Below are 24,992 nucleotides of genomic sequence, written 5' to 3' on the forward strand. Positions count from 1 at the left end.
ATGCATCTTACCTTCTGCTACAATTTAAAACCTTTTAAAAAAAAATGTATTTTCTAAAAAGTATAAACAGTCATGCTTTCAAAATTCAGTTACTTGCTCTATAAAAAAGATTCATCTAGAATCCTTTAAAAAGATTAACACATTGAGAGAGAAGCTGAGAGTCAGGAAAATTTAAAACTAAGCTTGAGAAATCTCTAGATTAAAGACTGAACAAAGGAAAAGTAGTTCTGACAGTATAACAAATGAGGACATGACTTTAAAAATAATGTGCCTTATAAGAATCTTAAGAAAAGTACAATATATCTGTATAACAAAATGAGAAAAATATCAGGGAGAAAGGGTTTAAAAAACAAACAGCAAAATTCCTCTACCCAGCAACCCTGTAATCTTATTTATTACACAATGAAAGAACACTCAGAAAAATCAGACAGCAACTAGTCAAATGCATGGTCTTTTTTTTCTTTCTTTCCTTTTTTGGCCAGTGACTTCTTAAGCCCTGTTGCTTCTATGGGTCCTAGAAGGCTTAAACCCACAACTCTCATATTTCCTTAATATTCCACAATTTTCTCTTGAAAGTACATAGATTATGAAATCAGGCATATTTAAAGTACTGATTAATCTTAGAATTTACATTTGATTTTTACCTTTCAAAAAAATTTCCCTTGGATAATTATAAGTATGTAAAAATAACTATATAAAAAACAACTATATTCCTCATAAAGTTATAGTTATAATAAGACCCAATAATTCCACTTCTAGATATATACCCAAGAGAATGAAAAATATACGTTCATACAAAAGCCTGTACATGAATGTGTCACAACAGCACTATTCACAACAGCTAAAAAGTAGAAACAACCCAATGTCCATTAATAGATGAATGGATAAACAAATGCGGTCCTTCCATATAACAGAATATTATTCAGCCATTAAAAGGAATGAAGCACTGATACAAACTATAATGTGAGCAGATTTTGAAAATATACTAAGTGAAAAAAGCTAGATACAAAAGGCCACATTTTGTATGATTCCATTTATATGAGATGTCCAGAATAGGCAAATCTATTGTCAGAATCTACTTTCTGTTGCCAGGGGTTGAGGGAGGGGAGACGGAGAGTGACTGCTAATGCACAGGGTTTTTTTTGTGTGTGTGGGGATGAACATGTTCTGGAACTAGTCAGTGGTGGCAGCTGAACAATCTTGTGAATGTACTAAATACTAAATTTAGTACTAAATGTACTAATTTTTTTTAAGTTTTATTTATTTATTTTTGAGAGACAGAGACAGCATGTGCAGGGTAGGGGCAGAGAGAGAGAGAGGGAGAGAGGGAATCCCAAGCAGGCTCTGAGCTGCCAGCACAGAGCCTGATGTGGGGCTCGACCCCAAAAAACCATGAGATCATGACCTGAGCCAAAACCAAGAGTGGGATACTCAACTGACTGAGCCACCCAGGTGCCCCCCAAATTTTTTAATTATAAAAGGTAGATGTTATGGCAGATGAATTCTATACCTCAATTTTTTAAAATTCAACCAAGGTCATGTCTGCTGTCAAGATGTAGATCAGGCTAAAATTTGGCTTTCAGAAAATTATGACTATATAGTAATAACACTAGTTTCCTGATACAGCGTAAATTTTAGCTGAGGCAAGTTTCAAAGAGGACTTCTTCAAAGGCTTAAATTAGTATACATACACACTCTCCCAGGGTGACTACTTTGCTACTAAAAGGATAACTCACTTTTGGGTACAGAAGTTCAATCAAATACATTAAAATTATCATGACTGTTGGAAAACATAAAATTCTACCTAATGTATTCACTTCCCAAATACACTTTTAATGTTTATATTGTTCACATAATCCTTACACCTTAAAGACAACTACTTTTAAGACCGCCATTACTTACAAAAACACTTCAGAAATCCTGGCCACGATCAAAATCATACCTAAAGGCTAGAATATGACATTGTTTTCATTTCTCTTTAAGGTTTAAGTTAAGTCTAGCTTAAATAAATGTCCTGCAGTTTTTTAAGAATTACATTACAAATACTCAATTTTCAGAGGTCAGATTTTAGATGGCAGAGACCATGCTGCCATTTGTAAAGAAGTGGTTTCAGTTAACTGTGCTTTAGTATGCAGAGGAGTTTTTGTTGCATTTTAATTATGAGTCATAGTGTGAATGCAGAAATTGTAAATACACACACACACACCCTTAAGCAGAAAAGCATTAAAAGGACAAACAGTACCTAAAGACAGACTGGTTTTGAATTCACCTATCTTTTCAAGAAAATTTAACTAGTGATGCAACGGAAAGAGGACAGGAATGGGGAGTCTGGGTGCTAGTCCTAGTGCTGCTCTTAACTAGTGGAGTAACCTAAGCAAAATCATTTGACCCTCTGTAGGCGTCCATCTTCTCACTGGTCTCCAAGGTTTCTAAGTCTTACAACTCTCAACAGTCTTGGATTCTATTGTTAAGTAGCTTAGGGCTGTGGGAGGCCTAGCAGTTACACACTAGGCAGCTCTCATATTTTTGTGTACTTAGGCATCCATGCCACATAGAGTAATGAAAGAACTCAGGATTAGCCACAAGGAAGAAGAAAAAAGAAAAGTGCACATATAGCCCCTGCTGGTACTGGTTTCCTCCTGTTGGACCTAATAATGAGAAAGCACCTTTGCCAATTTTCCAAGGGATAGGAGTGGTTCCTATGTCTCACCACACCCACCATAGTCGGTTTTTCCTAAAAGAAATCCAGTGGGGACTCTACAAAATGTTGTAATGCACCAGGTACTTTTAGTCACTGCATGACTAATAGAACAGATCAATTCTAAATTAAAGAAAAACAACAGTTTTCTCTTTCTAATACAAAAAGAAAAAACAGCTTTTATTCCAAACAGTCAAGGAGTTCTAAATGACCACAGTGAGCTGCACATATACTTAGCAACAAATGGTGTCAACCCAAAGAAAATGAATTATCTGTAGAACTAGAAGGTTTGAAGCACTGAGGTTCAACATAACATCATTCAACAGTCTTTTAACACATTTCAGTTTAGAACTCCAACTTCTAGAGAAAAAACACTACTGAAGATGTGCTGAGATGCTTCACCTCTCTCACAGCCAGAGATAACCAGAGCTGCCTGTGAGGGGATGGTGTCAATAAAATAGAAGTAACCATCACACAAAGTGGAAGCCAAAGAAAGGAGGCCAACTCAGTTGCTTCCGGTGGCTCCCAAGATGGCTCTCTGGAAGAGCTCCTCCAAAACAGGACAGTCCAAGAGAACCTGTCTTCCCTGATTTGTACGCCAAACACACACACACACTCAGTCTCTCTCTCTCTTAAAATGGCTCTTTGTCAAATATGGCCAAAGACCACCCCTAGGTGACATAAGCAGCACGTGTTTGGTTATGCCTGGCAGCCTCCCTTTTGGAAGGGGTACAGAGCTGCAGTTCCTAATCTGGTCCCCGTGCATGCACCTCTAGGTCGCACACAGATGGACTTCATGGGGTTAGTGAAGTCCTTGAATGCCTGTACAAAATTTTGCCTCCATGCACATTTTTCTGGAGAGAGAGCCCATGGGCACTCAAAAATCCTGAGACTGTGAAACAAGGATAGCTAAGAACCACTGCTTTAGCACCAAACATAAAACAGAAGAAATATACTGAAGGTACCCATGTGAATAAGATAGGAAGTAATGCCTGTTACTTCAGATGCAAAATAGCAAAGGGTGCCGTCTTTTCAAAACAAAATGAAAATATGATCTGATGGTCAGAAGTCCCTAAGGGTCACGTAGTCCACTCTCTAGTGGTAGTCCATCCTCTAGTTTAGATGAGGAAAATGAGTCGAGAGGCTCTTGCCCAAAATCACAGATCACAGAGCCAGCCTGGCAAGGCTCAGCACCAAATTAGGCAGGGTTTCTGCCAAGATGATAGGTTTATCTTTCAAAATGGGTTTGACCAAAATTCCCCCATCCTTAGAAATACCCCCACTTCGTTAAGAAAGTAGCCTTCAAAAAAAAATTTTTTTTTAATGTTTATTTATTTTTGACAGAGAGAGAGACACACACACACACACACACACACACACACACACACACACACACACACAGACAGGGCATGAGTGGGGGAGGGGCAGAGAGAGAGGGAGACACAGAATCGGAAACAGGCTCCAGGCTCTGAGCCGTCAGCACAGAGCCCAAGGTGGGGCTTGAACTCACAGATCCACAAGATCATGACCTGAGCCAAAGTCAGACACTCAACTGACTGAGACACCCAGGCGCCCCTTTCAAAAATTTTAAATCAAGCTTAAGTACAGGGATTTGGCTCATTAAAATGTCCCCAAATCATCAATCAAATTGCAAATATTTCACAAAAGCCACTACATAGATTTACACGGGGGAACCTTAGTGGCTCATTGTCACCTATCCTGTTGCACTATGAGTGCAATTTGAAAAAGCAGCACAGGTCACAAGCTCATTAAATGAAGCTTCTAAATGTAATGGAAAAAGACAGCTCCTGACAGCCCTTTAAAAAAAATACACGGAATCAGGGTCAAGCCGACTTCAAAGTGGAGTTGTAGGATATCTACAAGCTCCTTCACCTAAGGAACCCTCTCCCACCCTCTTACAGTTAACATCAAGAGTGTTGCCTAAACACTAAATGATTTTTTCTACCCAGGTAATGGGGTCGTTCATAAATTAAAATGAGAACAACCTTTCTATACCATATTCACAAACACTACATGTAGTAGAAACAAAGATAATAAGCAGTTATTCTGAGATCAAATTAAAAAATAATTATTGTCATAAAAAGTTACAGGACCATTTGTTCCAACGCCAAACTTTGCCCCAGCATATGAAATTTAAAGTAATCAAAAACTCAATCTCACCTGGGAAGTGAAACCAAAGTGACATTTGAACCCAATTCAATGACAGCATGTCCTTCAATTTCAAAGGAAGTGCTTTACTCATTAAAGGAGATTCGATGGCATACGATTCTATAGCATACACATTGTCTCCAAAGACGTACGTTATGACAAACTTTCTGATTGCTTGTGAATTATATCTAGCCCTTTCTGTAAGTTCTCACGCTAGTCTCCCGTCCCCAAAGGTGTAACTGGAACAGGCCCTTCGGAAGCACCTGTGGCCTGAAAAGCCTTGAACCAATTTCTCAAGGCTTTCTTGGCTGCAGTTTGAAGAAGGTTCGACCATTCTATTTTGGGTCAAGGAGATTCTCTTCCACCCCAAGTGACCTCAAGCGGGCAAGATCAGTTTGGGAGAAGGTACTGCGAGTGTTTTTTCACCAGGCCAGCGCCACCGCCACCGCCTGCGAGACTCCGAAAAGGATGGAGATCTGGTCACCATCGAGGCGGTCAAAGAATGCGGCCGGGCTGTCTGGGGCTCGCGACAGTCCGCTCTGGATCACGCAGCCCGTGGACAGGCTGCGGCGTCAGGAGTACGCGAAGAATCAGAGATCTCCGGGGCACGCAGAGGGAGGAGGCAGGGAGGGAACAAGAGCGAGGTTAGGAGTCTGCAGGTGTCTCCGGGGGAAGGGACGAGGTCGTCGGGACTAGCAGAGCCAAGTGACTAACAGTGCGGTTCTGGACTCGGACAAACTGGTCACATCTCAGGCTGGGTGACCTTGAGCACAGAGCTCGACCGCTCTGCGGCTCAGTTTCCTCATCTCTAAAATGGGGGTTGTTCCAACGGAAAACGCACCTTGGAGCGCTTGGCATCGCGCCTGGCACATAGTAAGCGCTCCCTCCCTGCAGCTACTACTGGCTCTCGGGCTCCTCTCACCGCCCGGAGAACTGGGGAAAGCCCGGAGCAGGGAAGTCCCCAGGAGGCGGATCCGGGGCTGAAACGGGGGGACCCGAGCCGGGGACTCACCGAGCACGTCCGCTGAGCGGTGCCGGGCCACGAAGCACGCGTCGTCCCCGTAGCACGCGCCCTTCTTGAGAAGGCCCTTACGGAAGTCTTTGCCGAAGCCGCAGCCGGCCGTCACCAGCCCGTAGTCACCGCCGCCGCCGCCACCGGCCCTGGGGTCGGTCTGCGAGAGGCCGCCGAGGACGGCGCGGGCCACCAGCCGCCCGTACGAGAGGACCGAGAACATCGCCGCCGCCGCCCCCCCGAGGAGGCGGGGGGCCCGGGGAGCAGGAGGACGCGGAGGCCCGGAGCCGGCTCTCTCTTCAGCCGCAGCAGCGCCGCTGCCGGAGCGCTCCTCAGGGCGGCGCACAGCCGCCGGCGCCGCCCCTGCCCGACGCGCGGGGCCTCGCACACGCTGCGCCGCGCGCACCGGAGCCAGAGCGAGGTCAGAGCCGGCGGCTCCTCCGCCTCAGCCCGACTGGGGTCCCGGCTGCAGCCACCGCTGCCGCCGCCATCTTCCGCTCCACTAGCGTGTTCCGGGCCGCGCCGGCAGCGCCGCCCTCCCCCCGTGGCCACGCCTACAGCCCCGCCCACGGCTCGCGGCTCGGGCCCAAGCCACGCCCTCTCGGGCCCCGTGCCTCAGGCTGCCTTTGAGGTCGAGCGTGCGCAGAGGGAGTGGACACAATGTCTCCTGGGAGTTGTAGTCTCTGTTTACTTCACTGCCTACCATCCAGGACGTTTGAGGATTCCCCAGACGCGGGACCTAAATTCATTTACTGAGAATTACAGATGGGCTGTTTGAAAGTTTCCTCCCTGTTTTAACCACGTATTTTAAAGGCTATTGTTTTAAATAACGCCACCATCCCTTAAAAGAAAAATCCAAAAGAAACTGGAGTCAGGTCACATAATACTACTCTAGTGACATCTCCAGAATTTATATACTGGAAGGGTTAAGAGGCAGAAATCTGGAAATAAGAGCCGTTTTGCATATTATTTAGGAAAATTCGGGGAGATGTTTCTGTCCTTATTAGACTAGGGGTTGAATGAGAAGATAGTGATGTAGATAAAAAAAATGGTCACTGTAGATATGGCTATATAGAAGTGTTTCAGACTTTGCAAATGGTTCTGCCAATTTGGTAATAAAAAAATTCCAAGCCCCAAACTTCTTTGCCCCAAATCTTAATTATCTTGAGGGCCCACCTGTATGAGCAGGTCTTCTGACCTCTAGCTTGAGTTGCCCAGAAGAGGTGCAGTGCCAAAGACTTGCAAAGATGAGGTCTCTCCTTTCTCCTTCTATGGCTGCTACCTCTTCTCTTCAGAAGGACAGCCCTTGGCAAGAAAGGCAGTTCTTTTACTTTTTTCTATCAAGCTCTCAGCCCACCCCTAATAAAAACAGCACAGTAGGCTTCTCCAAAGTTTGACTATTAACACACTTCTTGTGAAATTATTTAGGTTAAATAACTAAATTTAACGGCGAGTTTGTAATCTAATGGAAAGGTTAGCTCATCCAATATGTGCAATATGTTTGTATGTGTGTATGCACGTACAGATTACACACCATGCCAGATTACATACCGTACCATACATAATCTAGCTCTGGGTACCTCTCCATCCCATTTGGTGCCATGTCCCCTTCACTAGCTGGGCTCTAGCCATGCTCACAGCTGCTTCAGGACCTTTGCTCTTGCTCTTCCTTCTACTCACTAGAATGTAATTTTATTATCTCAGGGTCCTATGTTCTTTGTTGCTGTATACCCAGAATGTATGCGCACACAGTGGATACTTCAGTAAATGAATGAAAGAATGAATGAATAGTTCTATTTGCTAAAATTTCAAGGCCAAGAATCATTTGCCATTGTATTATTAGAATCCAATGTAAAGCCTGGCACATGGTAGGGAGTTTGTAATTGCATGTTGAATAAAAGAGGAAATAATTGAATAGAAACCATAAATAATATAAAAAATAACATTGAATACAAGAATGATTGAAGGGTGGTTACAAAAGAAAATTGAGATTTGAGGCAAGTGATCCAATTTGGAATAATTTTTAATTTTATTAAAACATAAATATCACTCAGATGCGTTGGTCTTCTTCCAATTCACTTTTGACAGAACTGCAGTTACTCTGGGGACTCCCATTTCATTAAGTGACTCTTTTTTATATATCTTTATATATATCTATCTTTATATATATATATTTATACATATATCTTTTATATATATAGATATTTTATATATTTTTATAATATATATATTTTATAATATAATATATATTTTTATATTTATATATAAAATATAAAAAGTATATAATATATATATTTAAGTGATTCTTAATATATCTAAAGTCCTGCCAAACATTCACTCAAAGCACATTGTTGCATTATCCTAATTACTGTCATCATTAAACACTTCTGTGTTTCGGTGTGCCGAGTACTCTATATGTTTCTGTCCTTAAGGGTTTTCGTAAAAATTGGACTGAATAAATCACTTCACATAGCAAGGGCATTTTGTCAACTATGCAGACGAAATAAAAGTTCATTTGCTGGATAAAAGATATGGCGATTCCAAGAACGCAGTCCCGCCTTACTATTCTTTATGGCCCACAAGAATTGGAGCACGTCCAGAAGAGGGGGTAGAGTCTTGTGGATCCTCTGCTTGGCATTTATGTCTATGCCAGCTGTGCTAAAGGTTGTTCTTTCAACGACACACACCACTACCAAATCCCAGCCGGGCTGTCAGGTAATTCTACCCCAAGGACAAACTTTTTAAAATAGCACGTCAACCCCTATTCCTTGCCTCGTCAAACTCCTTCAGACTGTCCTACCTTTCATTTTCAGAGCATATATTATCTAATTTCCGTGTCACTCCCAAGAACCGGTTGGATGAGATGAGTGCCTCTGAAGCTGGTAACCTCTGCTCTGATGGGGCTGCTGTGTTCAGTTAAATGATACGGGTGCCTTGAGTTTCCTGCAAATGAGTTTCCTGCAAGTGAGTTGCTCACTGGAGCACAATGTGAACAGAATCCTTTCTCAAAACTCCTTAGCAGTTTTTAGAAAGGAGAGGAGACAAGGCCTCAGGTTCCCTTGAATCATTTATTCCAGAGATAGATCTGAAAAGTTTCACCATCATGGGGAAGCCAGAAGAAGATACTTTAAAATTTTTTTAATGTTTATTTATTTTTGAGAGAGAGAGAGAGAGAGAGAGAGAGAGCACGCAAGTGGGGAAGGAGCAGAGAGAGAGGGAGACACAGAATCTGAAACACGTTCCAGGCTCTGAGCTATCAGAACAGAGCCCAGTGCAGGGCTCAAACTCACAGACCCCAAGATCATGACCTGAGCCAAAGTCAGATGCTTGACCGACTAAGCCACTCAGGCACCCCCAGAAGAGGGTACTTTAAAAAAACACCTTCCTCTGCCCTCCCCCAGAAGTACTATTCACTTTTGACATTTTGATAGATTTAAAAATCCCTGAGTTTTCTTCCTTAACAGAATTACATTCCTAGCACTTCAAAGATTCCTGGGAGGTCAGTTGTCACTCTCAAAGGCGAACAAGTGGTGAAAATACCATCTGTGTTCCCAGGGCACCTACTATGGCATTAGGAAAGAGGTTTGCACTGGAGTTACCCTCAGCTCCTAAAAAAAGAAAAAAAATTCTTTAATAAGATTTTCTGCCAAAGTCATACACTGATCTCTCCTAACTTCTTTTTGCTAACCTATTCAAAAGGAGCATTAATTAGTTTGTGGCAATGTTTCTCAACTTTGCCACTATTGACATTTAAGGCCAGATAATTTTTTTGGTGTGTGTGTTAGTGGGGGAGGGGGGCGGTGTGTAGGGGACTACCCTGTGCATTGGAAGCTGCTTAGCAGCAACCCTGACCTCTATCTACTAGATGTCAGTAGCACACCTCACCTCCTAGTTAGGGCAACCAAAAAGCTCTCCAGATATTGCTAAATGTCCCCTGGGGAACAAAACTGTCCCCAGTTTAGAACCACTGGGTTATACCAATGCCATGCAAGTTAGCAAATATTTGATGAGCACTTGTTACATTTGAAGCTGTGGGAAAGGGATTTTAAAAAGTTAGTGCCTTCATGGCAACCACAGTGGAGTAGGAGGGTTAAAGTTAAGTAAATATATAGAAAAAATAAGCATCATCGGTTGAAATAAAAAAAGGAGCATGGGGAGGAAAAATGGGACCCTTTGTGGGGGGAGGGAGAACACTCAGGGCACTTTGTGAAGAGGTGACATTTGTGAGAGGTGTGAATGCACAGAGAGAGGTCTGAGGAGGGGCAGGAAATGAAACAAAAGGGGCGCCTGGGTGGCTCAGCTGGATGAGCGCCCGAAGCTGGATGAGCGCCCGACTCCGCTCAGATCATGATCTCACAGTTTGTGGGTTCAAGCCCCGCATCAGGCTCTGTGCTGACAGCTTGGAGCCTGGAGCCTGCTTTGGATTCTGTGTCTCCCTCTCTCTCTGCCCCTCCCCGTCCCACTCCTCTGCTGGCGCTCTCTCTTAAAAATAAACATTAAAAAAGAAAGAAAGAAAGAAAGAAAGAAAGAAAGAAAGAAAGAAAGAAAGAAAACAAAGGCAGAGTATGGAGAAGGACAAGTAATCCAGTGCAGCTCAACCTTAGGGTTTGAGTGAAGAAAAATGAAAAATGGGGCTAGGAAAGTAGTTTAGGAACCATTCAGCCATTAAAGGAGAGAAGCACTAATACATACCTCAACATGGATGACCCTTGAAAACATGATGAAACCAGTCCCCAAAGACCACATGTTGTAGGATTCTATTTATATGAAATATCCAGAGTAAGCAAACCCATAGAGACAGAAAGCAGATTAGTGGTTGCCATAGGCTAGGGTGTGGGAGAAATGGGAAGTGACTATTAATGGGTGTGGGGTTTCTTTTTGGGGTAATGAAAATGTTCTGGAATTAGATAGTGGTGATGGTTGTACAACCTTATGAATATACTAAAAAGCATTGAACCGTACACTTTAAACGGGGAATGTTATAGTATGTGAGTTACATCTCAATTTAAAAAATAGTTTAGGACCTGGGGCGCCTGGGTAGCTCAGTTGGTTAGGCATCTGACTCTTGGTTTCAGCTTAGGTCATGATCTTGCAGTTCATGAGTTCGAGCCCCACATAGGGGCTGCACTGTCAGGGCAGAGCCTGCTTAGGATTCTCTTCCCCCCCCCTCTCTCTCTCACAATAAACAAATAAAGTAAAAAAAAAAGTTTAGTAAAAAAATAGTTTAGGACCTATGGCAGAGGGCCTTATATCCTAAGCTGAGGGTTCTTTTTTTTTTTTTTTTTAACATTTTTTTAATGTTTATTTCTGAGAAAGAGAGAGAGAGAGAGAGACAGAGCATGAGTGGGGGAGGGGCAGAGAGAGAGAGGGAGACACAGAATCAGAAGCAGGCTCCAGGCTCCGACCTGTCAGCACAGAGCCCGACGTGGGGCTCAAACTCATGAGCTGTGAGATCATGACCTGAGCCGAAGTCGGACGCTCAACCGACTGAGCCACCCAGGTGCCCCCTAAACTGAGGGTTCTTAATGCTGGAGACACCAAGGGGTCACCCAATGCTTTTAATATGCCAGTAGTAATAATAAAGTAATAAATAATAATAGAATTATAATAAAATAATAAAAACCAAGAGCGATGAAAAGAATAATAGAGTGAAAATAATAGATACCATAGACTGAACACTTGCCATGTGCTTTACCTATACCATCTGCTGTGACTACGTCACCATGGGACGACCCAAGAGTCCCACCTGCAGTTTCCTTCATAGCATGTAGGACTTACTTATTTTGTTTAATGTTTGGCTCCCCCACTGACTAAAATGTAAGTTCCAGGAAAGCAGGGGATTTTGTCTATTTTTTTTTTTTTTTTTACTCACATGTCCAGAACAGTGCCTGGCATGTATATAGATGCTAAATAAATCAAATTGGTGAATGCTGTTGAATAAAAGAACTTTAGAGATCACATTAAACAAGCAACTTATTTTACAGTTAAGGAAAGGGAGCAAGCAGCATGTTCATCCCATATGAAGTTAATGGGTGGAGACAGGGTGAACAGGAGAGGTGTCCAGGAAACTCTTGGCGCCTGCCCTGTAAAGCTCTTTGAAGGAACTAGCCACAGGCTGTTCTTTTCATTGAACTTACCCTGCTTTGCATTATGTGCGACGGTCATGTTTTTCCCACCTAGAATCCGTTCTCTGATAATGGTATTTTGATTTTCCTTGGAGGTGCACTCCAACACCCCCTTGGTTCGTGCAGACTGGGTGGACCTGGACCAGCGGTGGACGCGTGGCCCAGGTATCATCAATCAGAACAGTACATTCTCTTGGTCGCAGTGATTAGTCCAGAGTGAAGGCAACGTAACCCAAGGTGGGTCAATGAAATTCCACTATGGAATTTTGCTGGAAGTATTAAGAAGGAGAAATTCTCACCAGGGTTTGTAAGGTGGTGAGACTGCAAGAATGGAGCTGCGGATGGCCATTCTTGCCACTACCTAGGAGGAGCTACGCTGAGAATAAAGGCAGTAATACAAAGAGAAGCAGAGCCTACAGATGGTAAGAAATGGAGGCCTGGGGACATTGAGCAAACCCCTGAACCCAGCTTTACCTGAAAAAGGAACTCGCGTTAATTCCCTGTTTTGCTTAAGTCACTTTGAGTTTAGCTTGCAATACGGTGAATCCTGACAAGCACATCATGTGATCCAGGTACCATGGCTACATTGATTGAACTGAGAATAAGTCCTCAACCCAAGACAACTGTGAGAAGAGAACTTATCCTCTGCTTATTTACATAGAGGAGGAGGAGCTCCCACTTCTCATTAGAAAAACTAGTGAAGGAAAAGCTCCTTCCATGGGGTGAGGAGTGATTGGTCTGATCAGTGTGTTTGGGAGAAGATGCTGAGCATGTTGCCCAGTCCCTTTCTCTTTTTTTCTTTCTTGCTGTGGCCTGACTCTGGGGTACTCGTGTTTCCTCCTCCACCTTTGGGAACCTGTCCCTCTGGAGGAGGCTTGCAGTAATCCAGCCCAGGATCAGGTGAATCAATGTAATCCGGAGGGGGAACTGAGTGCACAATGAAGACACATTCTCCAATCAGCCTTATAAAGCTGATACTTTTGAGCCCCGGCAGCCTGATTGATACATCTCCTTCTTAGTGGGTTTAGAATTTGGAAAGGCTGAGAAGGGTATAATTAATTATCACTCCATAAACCCCCAACATGTTAGTTTTCTTTTCGGAAAACTTTGAGGGGCGGGCATGCCGACTGACATTTGGGGGGCTAAAATAGCACATGGAGATCAGGTTTCTGGTGCAGTCAGGGCCCTAGGCTTAAAGGTAATTGTGGGTCAAGTGGGTTTTTGACCTGGGCAGTTTGTGACAGCTACAGTTGTTTGGCAGGATTTTAACTGGCAGGGGCCTGAGTACAAGGGCCGCTGGGGCAGGCCTTGACCTAACCCATGTGAGCACAGCTTTGACCTCAGCAGGTGGCAGGGACAGGGATTAGGCCACTGGAAAAAAATCTTTTTGTCCCAGGAAAGGCTTACCTTAAAGAGGGCAGAACTTTAGTCTCCAAACATTTAGGCTCTGGTGGGCAGACAGTTTTTGCTTCTTGTATTATGTCTTTCAGCAAAGCTTTAAGCTAAACTTTAAAACAGCAGAGGCAGCTAAATTATACAGGGTCGGCAGAGCTCGTTTGTGTGATTGTAGCCTCCTGGCAGCACAAATGCAGGGTGTAGGTGGACACCACAAAGTTAATAGCCCCAAATCTGTTCTTCTGTAGGTTGTTCTGAGTTTCATTCAGGGCCATGAACAAGACCCACAGAGGGGCTGATTTCTTAACATTTGGCTTGTCACATGCTGGTAAGACTCATTTCACTACTGAGATCCCAGAATAGCTTTGCTTTGTTCATTACATAAACCTTGATCATGGCTTTGGCTTTAGGGAGCTCAGACTTCAACTTTACCCATAGAATGGGGGGTATATTTTATTAATGAAAACAAAGAAAAAGAACAGGGCCCCTATTAAACAGGAGATAATGTTTCTTTATGGGTTGAGGTAGAGAATGCTAATGAAAACCTAACAGCTAAGAAGGCAGTTAATGAAGCTTATACCCAGAAGATTTTGTCTCTGGGAAACAGGTTTGCTGAGGAAATCAGGGAGGGATGAGGTTGTTTTTAAAAATATGCTTCTGTCATACTACCGGAACAGAACCAGCGGAAGAGTGACAGACAAATAAAGGACTGGCTTACTAAACTGGATGGAGTAAGGCGGCGATTTTTTTTTTAAAATTTTTTTTTTTCAACGTTTATTTATTTTTGGGACAGAGAGAGACAGAGCATGAACGGGGGAGGGGCAGAGAGAGAGGGAGACACAGAATCGGAAACAGGCTCCAGGCTCTGAGCCATCAACCCAGAGCCTGACGCGGGGCTCGAACTCACGGACCGTGAGATCGTGACCTGGCTGAAGTCGGACGCTCAACCGACTGCGCCACCCAGGCGCCCCAAGGCGGCGATTTTTTAAAGCTAGAACTGTGAGCTTAGTAGACCAGATAGATATGAAAGGGAAATGAGTTTTTGAAGGCTCAGCTAGGCAGGTATTAAGAGGGAGAAGAGACTCATGCATATATGGAAACTTGAGAGGAAGCTGAGGTAATATTACAGATTAATGGGGGAAATGGTACTTATTATTTTTAAAGATTTTATTTTTAAGCACTCTCTAAACCCAATGTGGGACTCAAATCCACAACCCCAAGATCAAGAGTTGCATGCTCCACCGACTGAGTCAGCCAGGTGCCCCAGGAAAAAAATTATTTTTAAATGATGTGAGGACATTGGTTATCCCTTTGGAAAAATTAAAAAAAAACTAAACTGGACCCCTAACTCACACAATATACAAGAGTAAATTCCAGGGGTCAAAAGCAAATCTTTAAAGCTTTATAGAAGAAAATATAGAATATTGAGATAGGAAATGATGACTTCAATAATATATAAAAATACACACATTGTTAAGAAAAATTTTGATCAGTGGCACCTGGGTGGCTCAGTCAGTTAAGCATCTGACTCTTGGTTTCAGTTCATGTCATGATCTCATGGTCATGAGTTTGAGCCCCACATCAGGCTATGCGCTGGCAGTGCAGAGCCTGCTTGGGATTTCTCTCTCCCCCTCTCTCTGCCCCTTCCCTGCTTGTTCTCTCTCTCTCTCTCTCTCTCTCTCTCTCTCTCTCAAAATAAATAAAAATAACATTTTTAAAAATTAAAAAAAAATTGACCGATTTGATTATGTTAAATGTTAAAATTTCCTCAAAATGGATCAAAGACCTATACATGAGAGCTAAAACTCTAAAACTCTTAGAAGAAAATATGGAGGAAAAGCTTCACGACATTGGATTTGGCGATGATTTCTTGGCTATGACTCCAAAAGCACAGGCAACAAAAGAAAAAATAGATAAATTAGATTAAGTCAAAATTTAAAACTTATGTTTATCAAAGATCGTAATCAACAGAGTGAAAAGGCAAGCATGGGATGGGAGAAAATATATGCAAGTAATATATCTGACAAGGAGTTAATATCCGGAATATAATATAATATAATATAATATAATATAATATAAATATATTTATATTATATATATTAATTAAATTATATAAATATATATATTTATACTATATATATTTTAGATTATAATATAATATAATACAATATAAAGAACTCTCACAACTAAACAACAACAAAAAGAAAAAAAAGATTTAAAAATGGGCAAAGGACTTCAACAGACATTTCTCCAAAGAAGATATACAAAACGGTCAACAAGCACAGGCAAAAATGCTCAACATCACTAATCATTAAGGAAATGAACATCAAAACAGCAGAGATAGCACCTCACACACATTAGGATGGTTACTATAAAATAATAATTATTTTTATTATTATATTATTATCATTATTCTAATAAACTGGAAAGTAACAAATGTTAGCAGGGATGTGGAGAATTGGGAACCCTTGTGCACTATTGGTGGCAATGTAAAATGGTATAGCTGCTGTGGAAATCAGTACGACAGTTCCTCAAAAATTAAACATAGAATTACCATATGATCCAGCAATTCCACTTGTGAGCATATACCCAAAAGAATTGAAAACTGAGACTTGAACAGTTATTTGCACATCCATGTTCATAGCCGTATTATTCACAATAGCAAAAGATGGGGCCAACCCAAGTATTCATCAGTGGATGAACAGATAAACAAAATGTGGTCTTTCCATGCAGTGAAATATTAGTCAGCCTTAGAAAGGAAGGGAATTCTGATGCAGGCTCGAACATGGATGAATTTTGAAGACATTATGCTAATGAGACAAGCCACACACAGAAAGACAAATACTATATGATTCCACTTACATGAGGTACTCAGAGTAGCCAAATTTATAGAGGCAGAAAGTAGAATGGTGGTTGCTATGGACTGGACGATGGAAGGCATGGGGAGTTATTTTTTCATGTAGATGGAGTCTCAGTTTTGCAAGATGAAAAGAGTTCTGAAGATGGGCAGTGGTGATGGTTGCAGAACAACGTGAATGTACTTAATGCCCCTGAACTGTACACTGTACACTTAATTTCATGTTATACATATTTTATGTTAACATAAATTAACATGAATTTTGTTATGCGTATTTTACCCATTAACAGGAATTTCATGTCATGCGTATTTTACCACAGATAACATTTTTTAAAGCTTCTACACAACAGAAGACATCATTAAAATATTTCTCTTAAGTTTTTTATTTATTTAAGTAATCTCTACACCCAATATGGGGCTTGAATTCATAACCCCAAGATCAAGAGTTGCATGTTCTTTCAACTGAGCCAGCCAACTACCCCCAAAATGTTTTTAAATAAAAAGATAAGCCATAGACTGAGAGATGATATTTGTAATGCATAAAGTCAAAAAGGATTAGTATCCAGAGTACATAAAGAACTTCTTCACATTAATAAAGAAAAAGAGCTCAATAACAAAGTAGAAAAATATGAAAAATGCCCAGTGGGGTGTTACATTAATTAAACAAAGAAGCCATTAGAGTGAGGTGGCTTAGTGCCCAAGCAGCCTATATAAGTGAACCAAAAGCTAAGTCTGTAAATGCCTCAAGGTTAAGAAATTGAAACCTAGGCACAAACAGCCAACTGGGCTCTCTCACATAAGGCAATCGCTTAAGGTACAGCCAATCAAGTAATTGCTTTGCTTTGCTTCCTGGTCTTCTCTCAGAAGTCTTGCTCCTAGCTCCTGTTGGTGGAGCTCTCCTAACCATTTCTGGTTTGGTGCTGCCTGATTCAAATGGATTTGTGTTCAAGTAACTTCTAAAACTTTTAATGTGACTCAGTTTATCTTTTAATGAGGAAAGGCATTTCTTTAAAAAAAAATTTTTTTTTTTTACATTTATTTATTTTTGAGAGACAGAGAGTGAGCAGGGGAGGGGCAGAGAGAGAGGGAGACACAGAATCCGAAGCAGGCTCCAGGCTCCAGGCTCTGAGCTGTTAGCACAGAGCCCAACACAGGGCTCGAACCCATGAACTGTGGGATCATGACCTGAGCCAAAGCCGGACGCCCAACTGACTGAGCCAACCAGGAGTCCTGAGGAAGGGCATTTCTGAAGAGAAAAGCCAATTGTCCAATAGACATGCAAAGAGACGATCTCGTGATCAGGTAAATGACTACAGTGGGGAGGCTACATTAGGGTGAGCAGAGAAGGCTACTCTGAAAGGTATCATTTCATCTGAAACCTAAGTGAAAATTTGCGGAAAAACAGCCAATCATTCATAATTCTGGAAGAAGCGCATTCCAGGCAGGGGGAACAACAAGTGTAAATGTCCTGGGCTGGGAATACATTTGGTGATGTCTTAGCTTTGGCAGCCATAGCAAAATATCATAAACTGGGTGGCTTCAACAACAGACATTTATTTTCTCACAGTTCTGAAAGTCTGGGATCAGTGTGCCAGCATGGTTGGGTTCTAGTGAGGCCTCTCTTTGTGGCTTGCCTATGACCTCATCCATAATCACCATCCTTATGACCTCATTTAACTTTAATTACATCTTAAAAGCCCTGTTTCCAATTTCAGTAACATTGGGGATTAGGGCGTTAACATATGAATTTTGAGGGACATCAACATTTAGTTCATAACACCATGGTGAGGAGCTTGCTTTAAAAAGTAGATTTGAGGGGTGCCTGGGTGGCTCAGTCGGTTAAGCAGCCGACTTCAGCTTAGGTCGTGATCTTGCGGTTCGTGAGTTTGAGCCCTGCACGGGGCTCTGTGCTGAAAGCTCAGAACCCGGAACTGCTTCAGATTCTGTGTCTCCTTTTCTCTTTGTCCCTCCCCTGCTTGCTCTCTCTCTCTCAAAAATAAATAAAAAATATTTTTTAAAAAAGTAGATTTGCGGGAGCCAGGGTTTCAGGACTAAAATGTGGAAGTGAAATCCTAGAGGTCAACGGAGGTTGGGTAAGATAGAATGAATCCTCCCATAGTCTATTTTTTGTTAATATAAAGAATTGTTCCGTATTCATGCCAAGGGGAATCAGGGGGAAATGATACAGTCTTTTAAAAAAATTCCTTGCCAAAGACACAAAAACTCTGCCCCTACCACAGGGGGTTTCTCTTCTCTGAGTTTGACAACAGATTAGGATGAAGTTCCTAAATTCTTTCTTTGCTACCCTCCATGATAATGAGGGAACAATAATTGCTAGGGAACAACAAGAGTATAACAAATAACAATGTCAAAAGTTACAACATGACTCATTCAAATACAGGATAAACGTCAAAAATTTATTTAACTTGTTAAAGAGGAGACAGTAATATAGTAAAGCTGGTTCAGAGAGCATTTTGAGAAGTAGGAAACTTAGATACAAAACTGGTTAATCTCCACAGGGTAATAGAAACTATAAATTTCAGAGTTTATTTTTTTGTACTGGTTAGAAAGGATTTGAAATTTTCTACCAGACAAAAACCTGAGCCTTTAACCAATAGTAAATAGCTAGGCAAAAAAAATTACATTCTTTGTCTTATATATATGACCAGAAGGCCAAATCTGGCCCTGCTGCTTACATTTGTAATAAAGTTTTATTGGAACACAGCCATAGCCATTTTACATATTGTCTAAGGCTGCCTTTGCTGTACAATGAGAGTGCTAAGACACCAGAGTTGAATAGTTGAGAATATAGCCTGAAAGCCTAAAATATTTACTATTTAGACCTTTATAAGAAAAGTTTCCAGACCCCTGTTAGAGAATTCATCCTTGGGTGGGCTTGTTAAACAATGTCCCAGATAACATGGAAAGAACTACGCCGCCCTCGTTTGGTCTTAATTCCAAATTCTGGATAATGTTTTCTTCAAAAGGAGATGTCTGGCTTAAAAATTTGGGGGACACTTTGAGAGTTGTTACCTTTGGCCTGTAATTCCTAAATCCTCCCGTCCAGCTACTTCAACACTGCAACACCCCTTTCTGCACTGGTGACTATCTCAATGCCTCTTAGTCTCCCAACCCTTTCATTGGAGGGTGGGACTTAGGAAAGTCTAAGTGCAAGAAGGCCTGAGAAAGTATTGGTGTTAAATAACGTCCTTTACAGCATCATTCTTGCTCCAGAGGACATTCTGTTTCTTAGTAGAACTCTAATTAGGGCTTGCACACCCAAGCACATTCATATGGAAGGTTTTCTTGGAAGAGGGATGTGGGGGGAGGGAGGGTCCTCTCAGCTTCTTTGAAGTAAGTTCCAGGGCTATTGCAAACCATAAGTTTGAGAAGGCAGTGCTGGTGTGTACTTGACCACTACTGTTTCCCTGGTTCCTGGCACACAGTAGGTACTCGGTAAATACTTACTGAGGAAATGATCAAACGAATGAAAGAATAAAGTTATAGGGTTTATTTCCCCCCTCAGGGTCAGCCCTAGCTGAGGAACTAAGTTTTGGTGACAAAGGTTGCCACCTGCAGGGAAAAAGTGAATCTGCAGGATTCAAAGCCACTAAAGCCCTAAGGTAAATACAGTCAACTTCACGACAAGATTTTCCAGATAATTAATTGTTCTCCTCTAGCTTTTGGCAGAATTAATCAACATCATTTTCTCTTTCCTTTTTTTTTTTTTTTTTAAGGTAAGCTCTATGCGGAACGTGGGGTTTGAACTCATGACCCTGAGATCAAGAGTCACATGCTCTGTTGACTGAGCCAACCAGACATCCCATTTTGTCCTTTCCAATTAAGAAAACCTGTACCCTTTCTTTAATAACATTTGTAACCTTTTGGAGTTCTTAATAAACATCCATTACCATGCCACACACACCATTTTGAGACTGGTATCACTATTATCCCTATTTTATAGATGACGAATCTGAGCATAGAAAGCATGCCCAAGACTACACAGCTATCAAGTAGCAGAACTAGGGATCTGAACCCAAACACCGTGGGGCCATAACGTATACTTTTAATCATTTTTCTATGCTACCTCTCTACACCTGATATGGAAAATGTTTACATGAAACATACAGAAATACATGGACAGAACCCGGCCACTTATTTCTGTGCTCTCCTGAAACACTACTAACATGGTAAAAGAAGCATCAAAGAGGTCTAACCTTACCACACAGAATCGGAGAGCTGATGACTGCTCATGAGAGATATCAAATCCTTTTTGGAGGCTAGAGAGTGGATGGATGATTTGGCTGAGTGGAAAAACCCTAGGTTTTGCAGAAGGAGATGCCAATGAGGAGCAAGCCAGTCGCAGCTGTTGAGCCCCAGAAGGGCTCAGGGATTGAAGGTCCCAAGTACCTGGGGTGAGAGGTGGGAGTGAAAGCAGAGCATTAATTGTACCAGTAACATACACTAAGATTCCAATAACATAATCTCAGATTCCTCTCCCGTGACTCCTTGCACTGATTCTTGTAGAAGATTAGGTGTTTATTCTTTGGAGAACATCAAACAGAGCAGCTCTAAGTTTAGAGATAGCATTCAGAGAAAGGAGTGGAGACAACATGCTAAAAACAGAGGGATTAAATGAAAGCATGCAGCTAAAAAGAAATCTCCTGGGTTTTTAAAATATAAACAAGCAAACAAAAAAACAAATAAATAATGTTTATTTATTTTAGAGAGATAGTGTGAGCTTGGGAGGGCAGAGAGAGAGAGTGGGACAGAGGATCTGAAGCGGGTTCTGCGTTGACAGCAACAAGCCTAATGTGGGGCTTGAACTCATGAACTGTGAGATCATGACCTGAGCTGAAGTCAGATGCTTAACCAACTGAGCCACCCAGGTGCCCTTTCTCCTGTTTTTTCAATAACCATGTATTTAGCGATAATATTGACATTGTTATTCTGAGATTTAGCACTGTGCTAAGTGTATTTTTTGGGATAAATCAAATAATGAACTATATTGGAGCTATTGAGAACCAACCTTTATGGTATGGGAAAAAAGAAATACACATGCAAGATCAATGTGTTTAAGTAAAACCCCTCTAGTCTTGATTTTATTTATTTTTACTTTTTTTTTTTTTTTTTTACTTTTTGGTTTTTTAAAGATTTTATTTTTAAGTAATCTCTACACTCAACATGGGGCTGGAACCTACAACCCAGAGATCAAAAATCACACACTTCACTGGCTGAGCCAGCCAAGCGCCTCATAGTCTTGATTTTAATTAGAAACATCAGCATGATGGATTTTATCGGAAAAGCTAAGTACCCAGTTAATAAGAGATGGAATTAGATTAACACAAACTGGTCTTGCTCCGAAATTTGTGAGGGTCTGTCTCCTTGGTGGGTCAGGGCATGAGGGCCTCCTGGAGGAAGTGAGATTTGAGGGATAAGGCAGAACAATAAATGGACATCTCTTCTTCTGATCTCTGGAAGATCTGCTTACCATGACCCAGTAATGATGGGCTGATCTGAAAAGATTTTGTTTCTGAAATGTCAGAATGGAAGGCCAGCCTGCAGATCACAGTGACCAGTGGCCATCAGAAGCTACCCATGTAGTCAACTGGTCTCCCTCTCTGCCATCCCTTTAAAATTTTTTTTTAATGTTTATTTATTTTTGAGACAGAGAGAGACAGAGCATGAACGGGGGAGGGGCAGAGAGAGAGGGAGACACAGAACCGGAAGCAGGCTCCAGGCTCTGAGCCATCAGCCCAGAGCCTGACGCGGGGCTTGAACTCACGGACCGCGAGATCGTGACCTGAGCTGAAGTCGGACGCTTAACCGACTGAGCCATCCAGGCGCCCCAGTGTGCCATCCCTTTAAACAATTTTTAAGAAGAGTGACATATTTTCAATAATTCTAGAAAGTAAGCACTTCCTGTAGGACAAGCCTACAGTATTTGTTTGAGTCTAATTTTATTTTAGACTTGAAAATGTTCAAACCTTTAAAATTTGCTTTCAAGTCTAGTTTAAGCAGTAGACACCGGGCAAAGCTGGCAGGAAGGAAGGATATTTGCCCTATTTTCCAATTGCTCCCCCTAATGGAACATAAGAATAGGTTAAGAGAGGGAACATAGGCTTTAAAATTTTGTTTTATCATTGTGTTCATTTAATTTAAAAATTAATTTCATTTTACTATTTTTTTAAAGTAAGCTCAGTGCCCAACATGGGGCTTAAACTCATGACCCTGAGATCAGGGGTCACATACTCCACCTGCTGAGCCAACCAGGCACCTTGAAAAAAAATTCAATTTGATTTTAACTGAGAAGTAATGCATGCACAATAGATTGAAGAGTGACTTCTCCTCAAGAAGAATTCACTAACAGGCTTCCAGTAAGGGGTGAATAAAAGCAGAACTACCTGTAGGTCCTGAGGGCAACGATGAAAACATGTTTACAGCACAGACATAGAAATAGAAGTGGGGGAGGAGAGAGCAGTGCCCCTCAGTTGCACCAAGAGGCCAGCTCACTTCCATTTTTCTTGCGGCTCTTCGCCTGCAGAAAAATAAAGAATTCATTTCTTCGTCTAGCATTTAACAAGTGCTCCTGGCAGCCCCAAGATTAAAATGTAATGGAATCTGTGCGATCACAAAATGACTGAGTTTATTAAAAGCCAACTAATAAAGCCACAGTGAGACACCACCACGCACTTATTACAATAGCTAAAAACAAAAATGAAAACAAAACTGATGATATCAAGTTTTTACGAGCATGTGGAGCAGCAGGAAATCTCATACGCTACTGGTGAGAATGCAAAATGTGCAGTTGCTTTGGGAAAAAGTTGGGCAATTTCTTATAACATTAAACACACACCCACTATACAACACAGAAACCTGACTCCTAGGTACATGTTCCCAAGATAAATGAAAATAGATACTCGCACAAAATCTGTATGTGAGTGTTTATAATGACTTAATTGGAATCGCCCAAACTGGAAAGACCCAAATACTTTCAACGGGTGAATGAAGAAATGGTGGTATATCCATCACGGAATACTTGTCAGCAATAAAAAGGAGTGGATTGAAATAAACCCTTGCATCTATGGTCAAATGATTTTCAACCAGGGTGCCAAGACTACACAATGATATTATAATACTGTTGTATGGTAACAGGTGTAGCTACACTTATAAACACAGCATAATATATAAACTTGTCCAGTCACTATGCTGTGCACCTGAAACTAAGGTAACATTGTGTGTCAACTACACTCAGATAATTTTTTAAAAAAGGAAGCATGGTACATACCTGCAATGAAATATTATACAGGCTTAAAAAGAAGGAAATCCTGTCACAGGCTACAACCTGGATGAACTTCCAGGACATATGCTAAGTATAATAAGCCGGTCACAAAAGGACAAATACTGTGTGGTTCCACTTATATGAAGTATCTAAAGTAGAATCACAAAAACAGAAAAAGGAAAGGTGGTTATGAAGGGCTGTGGGGAGGGAAAGGGGAATTAGTAGAGTTTCAGTGTTGTAAGATGAAAAAGTTCTAGAGATCTATTGCACAACAATGTGAAAACACTCAACATTACTGAACTTAAAATTTACTATGATGGTAAGTTTAATGTTATGTGTTTTTACATTGTTGATACAAACAACATGGATAAATCTCAAAGGCATTAGGCTAAGTGAAAGAAGCCAGGACCAAATGGCTGCATGCTGTATGAGTCCATTGATGTGACATTCTGGAGAAGGGAAAACCTTAGGGACAGAAAATAGATCACTGTTATGAAAGGCTGGGCCAGGGGAGGGGTTGACTATAGAGGGGCATGAGGGAAACTTTGAGGGTGATAAAATTGTTCTGTATCTTAAAACTTTTTTTCCTGTTTATTTTCGAGAGAGAGAGAGAGAGAAAGAGGGAGAGCATGAGCAGGGTAGGGGCAGAGAGAGAGGGAGACACAGAATCTGAAGCAGGCTCCAGCCTCTGAGCTGTCAGCACAGAGCCCAATGCGGGCCCAAACCCACAAACTGTGAGATCATGACCTGAGCTGAAGTTGGACGCTTAACCAACGGAGCCACCAGGGCACCCCAAATTGTTCTACATCTTGATTGTAATTGTGGTCACATGACTGTATGTGTTTGTTAAAATTTATAACACTATGCCAAAAAACCCTGTACATTGATGTGTCAGAAAAACCTGTACATCAAAAATTGTATACGAAGAGATTTATACTGTATATAAATTATCCCTCTTAAAAATTACTAGAAAGAAATATGAGTACATATGTCAAAATGTCAAACCTGATCATGGTACACATCATGGTGTATGTGCTATTCTTTCTTGTAACTTTCATTGTGATTGCAGTGTTTCAATTCATAAATAATAACACTAAAAATGATTCTTAAAAAACCAACTGGTTTATTCCAACTACAGTATGGTCCATTAGTAGGAGGCAGGTTTAAAATTGTCTAGTAGGGGAGCCAGGGTGGCTCAGTCAGTTAAGTGTCCGACTTCGGCTCAGGTCATGATCTTGTGGTCCGTGAGTTTGAGCCCTGCGTCGGGCTCTGTGCTGACAGCTCAGAGCCTGGAGCCTGCTTCCGATTCTGTGTCTCCCTCTCTCTCTGCCCCTCCCCTTGCTCGTGCTCTGTCTCTCTCTCTCAAAACTAAATAAACATTTTTTTTTAAGTGTCTGGTAAACAAGGAATTCTTATTTCATTCCTGTAAGTGTATGTCTGTGATCATATTTATT

General features: G+C 41.5%; 1 protein-coding gene across 2 annotated transcripts in view; it reads right to left on the reverse strand.

The window, feature by feature from the left end:
* The window catches only part of PPTC7 (protein phosphatase targeting COQ7), a 37,349-nt gene extending 30,929 nt beyond the window's left edge, over window positions 1-6,420 (reverse strand). The window contains exon 1 of one of the 2 annotated variants that reach the window (XR_006293865.1): window positions 5,880-6,407. Coding sequence is in view for 1 of the 2 variants with exons in the window: in XM_043557562.1 (XP_043413497.1) it covers window positions 5,880-6,102 (223 nt within the window). In the remaining variant the exon portion in view is untranslated. Of the gene's footprint in view, window positions 1-5,879 lie in introns of both variants that reach the window. The other variant, XM_043557562.1, reaches the window with a different exon arrangement.
* Window positions 6,421-24,992: the final 18,572 nt, after the last annotated feature.

Source organism: Prionailurus bengalensis, chromosome D3, assembly GCF_016509475.1.
Source record: "Prionailurus bengalensis isolate Pbe53 chromosome D3, Fcat_Pben_1.1_paternal_pri, whole genome shotgun sequence".
In the NCBI taxonomy this organism is placed as follows: Eukaryota; Metazoa; Chordata; class Mammalia; order Carnivora; family Felidae; genus Prionailurus; species Prionailurus bengalensis.